The sequence below is a fragment of the Dendrobates tinctorius genome, unplaced genomic scaffold (genome assembly GCF_039654945.1).
Source record: "Dendrobates tinctorius isolate UK_male_01 unplaced genomic scaffold, ASM3965494v1 ptg000012l, whole genome shotgun sequence".
NCBI lineage: Eukaryota > Metazoa > Chordata > Amphibia > Anura > Dendrobatidae > Dendrobates > Dendrobates tinctorius.
This window is the reverse complement of record NW_027361680.1, coordinates 7561160-7574035: the sequence shown is the minus strand read 5'-3', so window position 1 is coordinate 7574035 and position 12876 is coordinate 7561160. Positions and strand designations below refer to the sequence as shown.

The 12876-nt window shown below is 42.0% G+C and overlaps 1 protein-coding gene across 3 annotated transcripts in view; it reads left to right on the top strand.

Moving 5' to 3' along the window:
- CCDC190 (coiled-coil domain containing 190) overlaps positions 1-10525 on the top strand; it is an 85345-nt gene extending 74820 nt beyond the window's left edge. For 2 of the 3 annotated variants that reach the window (XM_073557931.1, XM_073557929.1), the window contains exon 4: positions 9376-10525. In XM_073557931.1, the coding sequence (XP_073414032.1) occupies positions 9376-9940 (565 nt within the window). In that variant the 3' untranslated portion in view covers positions 9941-10525. The remainder of the gene's footprint in view (positions 1-9375) is intronic. The other variant, XM_073557930.1, reaches the window with a different exon arrangement.
- Positions 10526-12876: the final 2351 nt, after the last annotated feature.

Genomic DNA, 12876 nt, shown 5'->3' with positions numbered 1-12876 from the left:
AACACGATCTTTCTTGGCACACATTGACATGTGGATTACACATGCCTATCTCCTGGAGAAGCCTGTTCAACGATCTGTGCTGCAGAATTATGACAATAAGTAATTTACTTTCTGTCAATAGTTTGCACGGTTTTCTAGATATTCTGAACAGAACGTCCAAGGGGAGGTGTTATGGCATTGAAATGAGAACTAGTCATAACCTCCTACTCTACTCCAAACATGCCCTCTATAGCAACAATCCCACCCTCCATAGCTACAGGCCCTCCCCGTCCACATGAAGAAGCCCTCATCACACAGTAATGAATTCTTCCCCTCCAGCAGCCTCAGTGCAGAGAGCAGAGAGTTGCTCCTCCCCCAGACACATGCTGAACAGTTATCTATGGAAAGTGAAACTAGTGAGGAGGAGGGAAAATCGTCCTGTATTCTGGGCCACTCCATGATTACAATACATAACTCATTATCAGTAATTACTTCCCTCACTGTCCCAGGCTGCTGGCAGCAGTGAGAACAGACTGTGTGATGGCCAGTGATAGGGGTCTGCAGCTTCTAATCTGCACAGGGGATGGCAGTCTCTGATGTAATCTGTTGTGTGACAAAGCCTCTGCTGTGTGAATGAGACAGCTCTGTCACTGATGTCTTCACACAGCAGCAGATTTGGTGCAGTGTATGTATGTGTGAGCACTGTGTCTCTAATGACACAAATACTGATGGGAGCAGCCTGTCCAATCAGCAGCTGTAACAGATTGAAGTGTTGGGGGGTGTATGTATGTATGTATTGTGCTGCTTTCACAAATACAGGATCACTGCTGTGCTCTTTCCAATGCTGGAATGATGATAAAGATCAAGAGTGTTGGTGCAGTTTACTGCCAGCCAATGAGTGGGCAGTGGGTGGTGCTGGTCACTGGAGCTTGCTGGGAGTTTGGTGGAGCTTCAGCATGTGTCTGGGGGAGGAGCAGCTGGGTAGTCTGCTCTCTGCAGTGAGGCTGCTGGAGGGGGAGGATTTGTTGCTGTGTGATGAGGGCTTCTTCATGTGGACAGGGAGGGCCTGTAGCTATGGAGGGTGGGGTTGTTGCTATAGAGGGCATGTTTGGAGTAGAGTAGGAGGTTGCGACTAGTTCTCATTTCAATGCCATAACACAACCTCCCTTGGACGTTCTGTTCAGAATATCTAGAAAACCGTGCAAACTAGTGACAGAAAGTAAATTACTTATTGTCATAATTCTGCAGCCCAGATATGTACTGAGATTATGTGAAAAGCCCGGACAACCCCTTTAATGTGTAGTGCTGAATGGCATCATAACATAGATATCATATTAGCTCCTCCCTACAAAGAGGTCAAATATGGGTAAACAGAGAGTGTAAGTTGTTAACCTAGCAATATATACAGGGATCCAAAGGCAAAAAAGAAACAGATCAAAAAAATCATCCCTAATAGGATTCATAGAACAATAAAGTGCATAGTGCAAAAAATATAACTTTAAAGTGCACAATACATTATTCAAAAAACAATATACTCATCTATTTGCCGTAACACATCATAAAGGGAATCCTGGACACCAGGGTATGATTGAGGCCCCAATCAGGCTCCATTTTAGAAAAGCACCATTTTAAAGCAATGCCCAACGCTTTTCCCCCCCATATAGGGATAGCGAGGGTTCATCAGGGGATGCAAATATGTAATATCATACAGATGCTGCATGGAAGGTCACTCACCGTTCTGCTCTTATACAAACACACAAATGAGACACGTGCGAGTCATGATCCGACGGCATCCGAGACGTGCACATAATCCTTCCGGGACTGACGTCACTATACATAGTGGAACACAAATCCGTTCCAACAAAAGTTTCCCCCGGAAGTGACATCCAGCCGCACAAACAATATCCTCTGATCTAATCTCACATTGCACAGTGGAGCACAAATGCGTTCCAAATAGGATACTCCCCTAGAAGTGACGTCCACTTATTATTCCCGGGTTTAAGGGTACCGTTACACCTAGCGACTCACCAGCGATCCCGACCAGCCATATGACGCGGTCAGGATCGCTGGTGAATCGCTGGGTGGTCGCTAGTGACCTGCCACTCAGGCAGATCTCACCAGCGACATCGCAGGGGACGGGGATCGCTACTTACCTGTCAGACGCGGCGATCCTGCGTCCTCCCGCCCGGCTCCACAAGTCGCTCGTCGTCACAGCAGGAAGCGCCGCAGGAAGCTGACGACGAGGAATGGTCCAGCAGCTTCTCGCGCGATCAGCGATAACCAGCGGGGGAGCCGGTCGGAGGTAAGTATCACATGCAGCGATATCGCTAGCAATATCGCTGCAACGTCACAAAATCGGTGACTTTACAGCGATATTGCTAGCGATATCGCAGTGTGTAACGGGGGCTTAACCCCTTAACGACCTGGGGCATTTTTGGTTTTGCATTTTCATTTTTCCCTCCCCTTCTTTTCAGAGCCATAACTTTTTTATTTTTCCGTGTATATGGCCATGTGAGGGCTTATTTTTTGCAGGTACGAGTTGTACTTTTAAATGACACCTTTGATTTTACTATGTCGTGTACTCGAAAACAGGAAAAAAAATTCCAAGTGCGGAGAAATTGCCAAAAAAGTGCAATCCCACACTTGTTTTTTCCTTGGCTTTTTTGCTAGGTTCACTAGATGCTAAATCTGACCTGCCATTATGATTCTCCAGGTCATTACGAGTTCATAGACACCAAACATGTCTATGTCCTCTTTTATCTAAGTGGTGAAAAAAAATTCCAAAGTTTGCTAAAAAAAAAAAAATTGGCGCAATTTACCGAGACCCGTAGCGTCTCCATTTTTCATGATCTGGGGTCGGGTGAGGGCTTATTTTTTCCATGCCAGGCTGACGTTTTTAATGATAACACTCTTGTGCTGATATGTTCTTTTGATCGCCCGTTATTACATTTTAATGCAATGTCTTGGTGACCAAAAAAACGTAATTCTGGCGTTTTGAATTTTTTTCTCGCTGTGCCGTTTAGCGATTGGGTTAATGCTTTTTTCTATTGATAGATCGGGCGATTCTCAACGTGGCGATACCTAATATGTGTATGTGGGCTTTTTTTTTACTGTTTTATTTTGATTGGGGCGAAAGGGGGGTGATTTGAACGTTTAGGTTTTTTAATTTTTTTTTATTTTTAAACATTTTTTTTTTACTTGTGGCATGCTTCAATAGCCTCCATAGGAGGCTAAAAGCATGCGCAACCCGATCGGCTCTGCTACATATGGGCGATGAGCAGATCGCACATATGTAGCAGATTTACTGCTGTGCTTTCAGCGCCGACCACCGGGTGGCGCTGAAAGCCATATGCCTGGAACAACCATAGAGGTCTCATAGAGACCTCTGGTTGTCCAGGCAACATGACGCTGACCCCCGATCACGTGATGGGGGTCGGTGATGACGTCATTTCCAGCCTGGCGGCCGGAAATGCTATTTAAATGCCCGCTGTCAGCTTTGACAGCGGGATTTAACTAGTCAATAGGCACGGGCGGACGGTGATTCCACTCGCGCCTATTGCGGGCACATGTCAGCTGTTCATAACAGCTGACATGTCCCGGCTTTGATGCGGGCTCAGCGCCGGAGCCCTCATCAAAGCAGGGGATATGTCTAATGACGGACTGTGTACGTCATTGGACATTAAGGGGTAAACGTTAAATCCCTCCCCAGAAATAAAAACAACAGCGGTGTATGGAGCATATATTTAATAATATCATCCCGGCCATAAACTTCCATTGTAATCAGAAATAGAAAATTAGAAGTAAAACCCAAATTATTAGATAACACCATAGATAACACACGATAATGAATCATATCTCATCTGAACTACCAGGAATGGGATATAAATCAAAACAACCACAGTATAGTATATTACCATATAAAAAAACTGGTAAGTGAAAACCATCACAGCATAAATCACATGGCAAACAACATCAATAACAAAAATTATAGAAAATAATAATCGAACCATCAAATAATATGACAGAAAATAAACAAAGTAATAATATACATGGCAGTAAATGTAGGCTGGTTTCACACTTGCGTTTTTTGCGCTGTTTTTTCGTGCAAAAAAAGCATGCGTTTTTTTCTCCTATTCTTAACATGGGTGCGCATACACATGCGTTTGTACGCGTTTGTATGCGCATACGTATTTTGTAGTGTGCGCCCGGGCGCACAAAATGCACTCTGTTGCATTTTTTGAGCGTCCGACTTGTCCCCAAAAAACGCATGCGCACGCAATGAGGTTTTTTTTCACACAACCACCCATTATAGTCTATGGGTGTGCTGACGTGCGCATGTTAATGCGCATGTCAGCTCAAAAAAAGCATGCTTTTTTTTTTAAAAACGCACGCAAAACCGCAAAAAAAGCACAAACGCATGATGCGGTTTTTATGTGCGTTTGCATTGCGCACGGTGTGCAGCGCAAAAAAACGCAAGTGTGAAAGTAGCCTAACAGAAGCACCAAGGAGGCTTAAATGAAATTCGTAAAGGACAACTGTTAATTTAGGCCTAAAGGACTCATGGATTTCAACAAATAAATCCACCTAGTTTCTCGTTGTACAATTTTCTTATCCCAGTCACCTTGTCTCACTAAAGGTGGAACAACCTCTATTACTGTAAAGGATAAAGAATCAAGATCACCCCCATGCTCCATATTCATATGATGCGCAAGTGGGGTATCTCTGCCATTTCTAATATCTCCCAAGTGTTCTTGAATACAAGCACATAGTTCCCACTTACTTTTTCCAACATAGTCCTTTTGGCAGGAACATGTGCAGAGATACAACACTCCCCCTGTCCTACAGTTTGCAAATTGTCTCATAAAAAAATCCTATTGGTTACAGAACTCTTAAACGTCTTAGAAACTCATATATGTTTGCAAAAGGAACAATGTCCTCACTTAAAGGTCCAAACAGATCTATTTCTCAGCCATGTATCTTGTTTTTTAGGGGGTATAAAATGGCTATGTAGAATACTATCCTTAATTGATTTTCTCCTTCTATATGTAACTGAGGGATATGGTGAAATAAAATCACAAACATCGAGCTTCTTAAGATTTGCCAATACTTTTTGAAAATGTCAAGTATCCTCTTAGATTGACCGTCAAATGTACCGATCAATCATGTGATTGGTTTGGAATCTGTCTTCATTTTTGGTATAAGTAAAGATACAACCTGATACAACCCCATATGCAGAATTAATCACATCATCAGGGTATCCCCTAACCTTATCTCGATGTTTCAGATCCAAGCCGTTGTTTTTCAAGTCAGTAAGTGAGGAGCAATTCCGTCGTAATCGAAGGAACTTTCCCTTCGAGATACCCCTTTTCAGCGGAAATGGGTGATGGCTCTCCCACCTTAAAAGGCTATTCGTAGCTGTGGGTTTTCAATGAATGATGGTATTCAAAGAGCCATCCAATTGTCTTGAAATCAAAACATCAAGAAAAGTGATATTATCACCCCCAATCTCATAAGTAAACACCATACCCTCAAGGTTGGTGTTAAGATAGCGTAAAAAATCAGAGAAGGAGTCTACATCACCCCCCAGAGGATGCGGATGTCATCAATATAGCAGCCCCAGAAAATAATCCTGGGGCCCCATACATCATCCCCATCCCTGAAGGCAAAAATGTCCTCCCACCAGCCCAGGAGCAAATTAGCATAAGTGGGGGCACAAGGGCTCCCCATAGCTGTGCACCTGAGCTGGTGGCAAAACTTACCACTGAAAAGAAAATAATTCCATTGCAATACAAAACTCTAAAGCTCAAGTAAGAAAGCATTGTGTGGTCCATAATGAATCCCTCTACTACTCAAGTAGTGTTTTACAACCCCAAGGCCATCCTTGTGTTGAATACGACTATATAGTGCCTCCACATCAATGGAGGCAATTATAGTGTCGTAATCAACCACAATCCCTTCAAGTTTATTCAGAAGGTCACTGGTGTCCCTAATGTATGAGGGAAGGGCCATCACAAATGGTCACAGTAGTCTAGCTAAATAAATGCTTGAATGTTGAGAAAGGTTGTCAATCCCTGCTACAATGAGGCTGATGCCCTTATTAACTTTTGGTAAGGCATAAAAGGTTGACAGGACTGGAAACTTAGGTAGAAGAAAATCAAACTCCCTTTTAGAAATCAAGTTAGAATCAAGGGCCTGTGTGAGAATGTCCATTCGTTCAAGGACATATTCCTTAGTCGGATCATTCCTAAGGATCTCATAGGAAGACCTATCTGACAGAATTGCTTGGCACATATCGACATATTTGATGACATCCATTAAAACAACATTACCGCCTTTGTCTGAAGGCTTAATTACAATAGAACTATTGTTTTTTAAATGAGTCAGGGCTTCTCTTTAAAATTCTGCCAGATTCCGGTGAGTAGAGTCAAAGCCTGGATCAATATTATTAATTTCATCAGTGACAAGCTTTTGGAAAATCTTCCATAATCACCAGAAGGTGGCATTCTCCTACTAATAGGCTTCAACTCTGAAAACGGACCTTCTCCAATTTTTCTACTTCCTTCCTCACCCGATTCCAGTAGCAGAGAACTACTGCGCATGCCCAAGATTCCCATCCCCGCAGTGTGAATAAATCATAAGCGACTGCGGGGCGGGATCTCTGGCAGCACGTCCACGCAGGCGCGATGGCCAGGCCATGAAGTGATGTGAGAGAACGGGCAGCGCTAACTGCGCATGCCCAAAGTAATATATTACAGTGCAGGCGCCAGCATTTGAATTGACCACAGAGGAGGCGGAGCAAAGACATAAGGAGGAAATGAATGATGAATGCGAGGCGTCGGTGTCAGGGGGGAAAGACCTGCCCCCCCAGTCAAAATTCTGGTATGTCTGACTAATTTTAAAAATGCTTATTTCGGCGGTGGAAGGGACGCTAAATAAAAGAGCCACCTTGACAGAATGCAGCATTAGTGCTGCACAAGGTGGCTCTTTTATTTAAAAACGCCTGGGGGGAGTGACAGGTTCCCTTTAAAACAAAAAGATACAATGTACAAAATAATTAATAGGTAATATTTACCATATAAAGCAAAAAAAATCTTAGCACTCAGTGTGCGGGAAAAAATTCATTCCTTTTTATTATGCATCCAGACAACATGAAATTAAACGTTTTCGGTCCGTCATAGGACCGTCATCAGAATATCCTTATTAGTGGAAACCAGAAAAGAGATCCTTCGTTATATCCCAGTAGCAGTAAGTGCATCCACAGTTAAACTTAGCTTTTGTGCTGGATGTCCTGTGAGATAATCATAATGGAGGCGACTGTGTGAGCCGGTATCGTTTTTAATAGCTGGACCCTGTGGGGCTGTATGGGTAGTAGGAAGTAGGTCAGCGCTGCAGTATTATGCAAGGACTTGCAACAGGAATGTCGCTTAATGCCCTGGGCCGTCAAGTGGCGATACTGCCGTTTAGGGAGGACGCCCTGGAGGGAAGCCGCAGCATCAGTTTTTAAATGTCTTTTTGTTAGGATATTGAAAAGGTAAACATTTTAGAAGCATTTTCTGAGTAAAAGTTATAAAACCTATTTTTTAAGAACACTTCACTTTTGAAGTTACATTGAGGGGCTTATATATCAAAGAAGCCCCAGACAAAAGCCAGTGTTAAAAATTGCACCCATCAAATTATTCAAATCCACATTTAGGAATTATCTTAACTCTACCGGTGCCTCAATTGAATTAACTAAAAATGGACCGAAAAAATTTTGAAATTACTGTACATTTTTCCTACTAAAATGTTGTTTTAGCCCTGAATTTTCATTTTCACAAAGGTAACATGAGAAAATGGGCCTCAAAATTTGTTGTGTAGTTCCTACTGAGTACACTGATAACCCATAGGTTGTTAGAAACTGTTTGGGCACAAGGCAGGGCTTGGAAAAGAAGGATTGCTCTTTGACCTTTGGAGCCCAATTTCGGTTAAAATAGATTCAAAGCACCATGTTGCTTTTTTAGAGACTTTGAGATGCCAAAACAACAGAAACTCTCCACAAGTGATCCCATTTTGAAGTCTACACCTATCAAAAAATATATATCGAGAGGTATAGAGAGCATCTTGAACACAAAGATACTTCACAGAATTTTAGAACATTTTAGGATGAAAATGAATAATTCATTTTTTTTAGTAGAATATTGTTATAATCAAATTTTTCCATTTCACAAGAGTAGAAGGAGAAAAATACAAACAATTTGTTACAAAAATGTGCAATACACTCTATGTAGTCATAAATTACTGCTTAGACATACGGCAGGGTTGCAATGGTTTGTGGGTATCATGTCACATTAGCAGAGGGGGGAAAAAAAAAGATATTTCCAGCTCCTTGGTATAGTTTCATAAATCTTTATGCCATCATAGATTAAAAAGTATCATTCTGATACAAAGCAGAAATGCTTTCTATTTTTTCCCATCGTCACACAAATATGATTTCCCTGCACACTGGACTATGACAATTGGTGAGCTGGCATGATTTTTTCTACTAACCATATAAGTAGAGACCCGGAGTAGCTCAAATAGAAGAGACCTCAAAAAATGAACCTATTTTAAAAACAGTACACTTCAGTGAATTCATCAGGGGGTGTGGTGAGCATTTTAACACCACAGGCGTTTCACAAATTGTTAGACCATTGGGCCATAAGGATAAAAAATGATATTTCTTTTTGCTAAATGTTGTTTTTGCCACAGATGTTTCATTTTCCCACATGATAATAACAGAAAATGGACAACACAATGTCTAACAAAACTGATCCCGAACATGGCAATACCACATATTCTGGGTGCCATTTGCAGAACCCCTCAGGTACCAGAACAGCAGAACAACCCTACAAGTGATCCTATTTTGGAAATTACACCACTCAGTGAATTTATCTTCTCATGTAGGAACTATTTTGGCCCAATAAGCCTAGCATTTTAGTGCCAATACATTGTACCCAACTTGTGTTTCCAGAGATAAGCAACTTATAAATTATGTAGTTGCTTCTCATGACAGCCATGCCACATGTGTGGATGCCAACTGCTTTCTGGGCAGGGCCATTTAGCTTTGGGAGAGTGTTTTTTGCTGGATTTGTTGTGCCATGTTGCTTTTCCAAAGTGTTTTTGCAACCAGTAATGTGGAAACCCCCAATTTAAAATTTATGGGTGACAGACCTGAGTGACAGTTCGTTCCTTATGAGATGAGTTGACATTTATTATTGGTACCACTTCAGTGCAAATAACATTTTATTGCTTTTTTACTGTTAGAATACTGTACTTTATTTTAAATCTATTTTATTGTGTTATGTGTACCACTATCATTCTAGCAAGATAAAAGTTATGAATAATATATACTTTGGTTATTTTTGTCTTTTGTATAAGAAGTCAGGTGGCATTTTCTCCTGAAGGACCAGTCATGGCCTCTGGCTCATCTATGACTCTACAAATGCGTATAAATGACTTCATGGATGGTGTAAAGAAGGGAAAGGAAGAAAATCTTCAGAGAATTGAATTGCCACTTCCTGGAACAATTATGGCAGGTACAAAAACCGCTCCGGCTAGGAGACCCAGTATTGTTTCAGTAACTGGAGATGTTGTGCCTAAGGAAGATCTGCCATCAAAATCATCTGGTCTTCTGTCTAATACAAAAGATAAAGCATTTAGCTCAGCAAATTCAGTGTTTCTTAGGCAGAGACGAGGTTCTCTTTTTAAGGAGAAGGCAGCAATTGATGAAGAAACCTATGCCCCGGATGGGGGTCTCCGTACTCTACACACAATGCCTGACTTTATGGCTTCTCTGGAGGAAGCCAAAAATGCCAGATATATTAGACACAGAATCAAACCAGAGTTTGAAAAAGAACTGAGTGTTGGTGAAATATTCATAAAGGAGGATAACAGTGGTTTCCCCAATGAATGTGAAATGGACAATGCTAATAAATCTATTTAAATTAGGTTTTATTTGTTGTTTGATTACCAGACGTTATAAATCAGGACCTTCATACAATTAAAGATATCTTGACAATAAAGATCCTTGAGTAAATGCATCATTGTTTGTTTATGTTGTAAGTTCTAAGAAGCAAAAGGCAAATTCATTTATCATCGTGTCTCATTTTCAGTACGCGATTTTATTTTTTTGTGCCCTACATTGGTTAAATGCTTCAATTTGAGTTGTAATGCATCACACAATTATTTATCATACAAGTATGTGTGTGTATCATCTGGTTGGTGAACCTAGGATATACATTAAATGGTTGCTCTCGTTAGTGTGATGTCACCCCCAGAAGAAGACAGAAGCTGAAACATACATCAGGGTTTTTTCTTGGGTTCTGGCACCACAGTCCTGCACAGGAATCGTGTTACATTCTGCTTCTATCTTATATTGATTTTTATATATGTCAACATGTGATCTTATTCATGAATTGCAAATTTATGCCACTAAAATTAACAATCAGATATTTCTATTGATAGCATGTTTATATCTACCTGTTAGTTAATTCTATTGTGGGATAGTGGGGCCACCTAGTGGTTTCCCACTTCTTTTTTATATGTTTTTAATCAGTTTTGTGATTTTTTCAATAAATAAATTTGATACAATTGTTCATAAATGTGGTTCTCTAATGCACTTTTGTCTAATATGACTTATGTTGTTTTTTTGTATTAAACCTTCTACATTGTCTGTGTGAAATGGTCACTTTGACATACGTATTTGAGTGTCTTTTTGTATTTGTGATGTGATTGCGGACAAATTTGCTAATTATATCTGCTGGGTAGAGATGAGCGACTTTGCCTTTTTTCGGGTCAACTTTCTCAAAAGTTGGGTCGAACGAAATCGGCCGATTATCGTGAAAAGTCGAAGGCCGACTGAAACACGAAACCCAATGCAAGTCAATGGGGAAGAAAAGTCGGCAGTGAGTGGAGGACAGGAAACACACCTACAGTGCCCATTTTAATGCCAAAAACATCAATTCTTATTACTTAAGCTTGTCAACCTTAATTTACTTTATAATAATAGTTACGCATTGAAAACTGGGGGTTATTTGGCTAAAGTTGTGAGGCGGGGTAGGGCTGGCTCCAGATTTTCGTGGGCCCAGGGCCAAAAAGTGTCAATGGGCTCCTTTAACACATGCCACAATTCATGATGCTCCGATATGGTAGAGAAATAGCGGTATAGTACAATGAAAAATACTTCACTTCTTACATCTCATGACTGATATCCATTTTAAATTCTCCAATAGCTCCAAAAACGGACAGTATATTACTCCATACGGTATTATGGCCACCGCATAGTGCGCTATACAGAGTAATGAGGCCCATATATTTCTCCATACAGAATCATTGGTCCCATATAATGTTTGAAACAGTATATGATGAGCTCCACATAATGCTACAGTATATGTTGGTCCCCATGGATGAAGCTCCACTGTGTTATGGGCCCATATAATGCTCCATATATAATGAGCCCCATTTCTAATGCTCCAGTGCATAATGGGCCCTGTAAATGCTGCTCCAGTGTCTGATGTCCACCTTTAGAATGCTCCAGTGTATGGTGGGCCTCATATATAATTCTCCAGAGTATAGTGCTCCCCAAAAATAGCTGTCCCAACATTGAAAACAATTAAATAAGTCTCCTCGCTAGGGAATCCCTGTACTAGTCTGGACTCCTCATCGTCCCCATCTTCCATCTCACTGCACTTGGACTGTTTAGGTAGAGGGCGTACAGAGGTGATGTCATCGCGCTCTCTGACCAGAATGTCACTGTCAGGAAACGCGGAAGACGTCATCGCAGTGGAGCAGGGAGAGGTAAGTATTTCAACTTTGCAAGTGCTGTGACCCTGAGCAAGCAGGGGGGCCCACTCGTTGGCGACGGCACTGGCACAGGGCCCCTCATAGTACGCCGGTGTGTCTGATGGCGGGTGTGCACCACCACCGTCAGAGACACTTGATTCTACTATGAGGGACCTTGTGCCAATGCCGTTGCCAAACAGTGTGCCCACCCACCTGTCCAGGGCAACGGCACTCGCACGGGTGCGTGCGCCAGGTGGTGACCCTGGCCCTGTGGGGGGAGGCAGCCCAGTTAGGGAGGAGGAAAAATTGGCATATGTTGATGTTGGACATTCAGCAGCTGCAAATGGAGTAATTGGAGAAGTCTGCGGAAGAGGAGGGCAAAAGCAAGCCATTTTTCTGGCAACTTACGTGTCAGCAGGGGAGGGTGGGACAAAATCCTTTGAAACCCATGCATGGTTCATTTTAATGAAGGTTAGATCATCAACATTTTGGGTCGACAGACGGGTCCTTTTTTCTGTCAGGATTGATCCAGCAGCACTGAAGACTCGTTCAGATAACACACTAGCAGCAGGGCAAGCGAGCTCCTGTAAGGCATATTGTGCAATTCAGGCCAGGTGTCAAGTTTACTGGCCCAATAGTCAAAGAGGAATGACCGATGAGGGAGAATATCGATATGGGAGGAGAAGTACTTTGTTACCATCGTTGACAACTGCTCTCTCCTGTCACTTTCGATCGATGCAGTATTACCAGTTGTGTGAGCAGTACTTGAAATATCAGTCCACAACATGGTCATGAAACCCCTGTGTCCAACGCCACTTCGGCTTTGTGCACCACGAACACATCTTTCATGTTGCCACCTACGGCTTGTTGGAAAAACATCACCACCGCTGTGTGCTGGGAATGCCTCAAACAAACGGTTTACCAGAGTTGCTTGTTTGTTAACCAATATTAGCTTTAGGTTCTCCTGTGGCATGATGTTTTGGAATTTGACTTTATAGCGTGGATCCAGGATGCTGGCCAACCAGTAGTCGTCATTATTCATCATCTTGGCAATGAGGGGGTCCCTTTTTAGGATCTGGAAGGCATAATCAGACATGT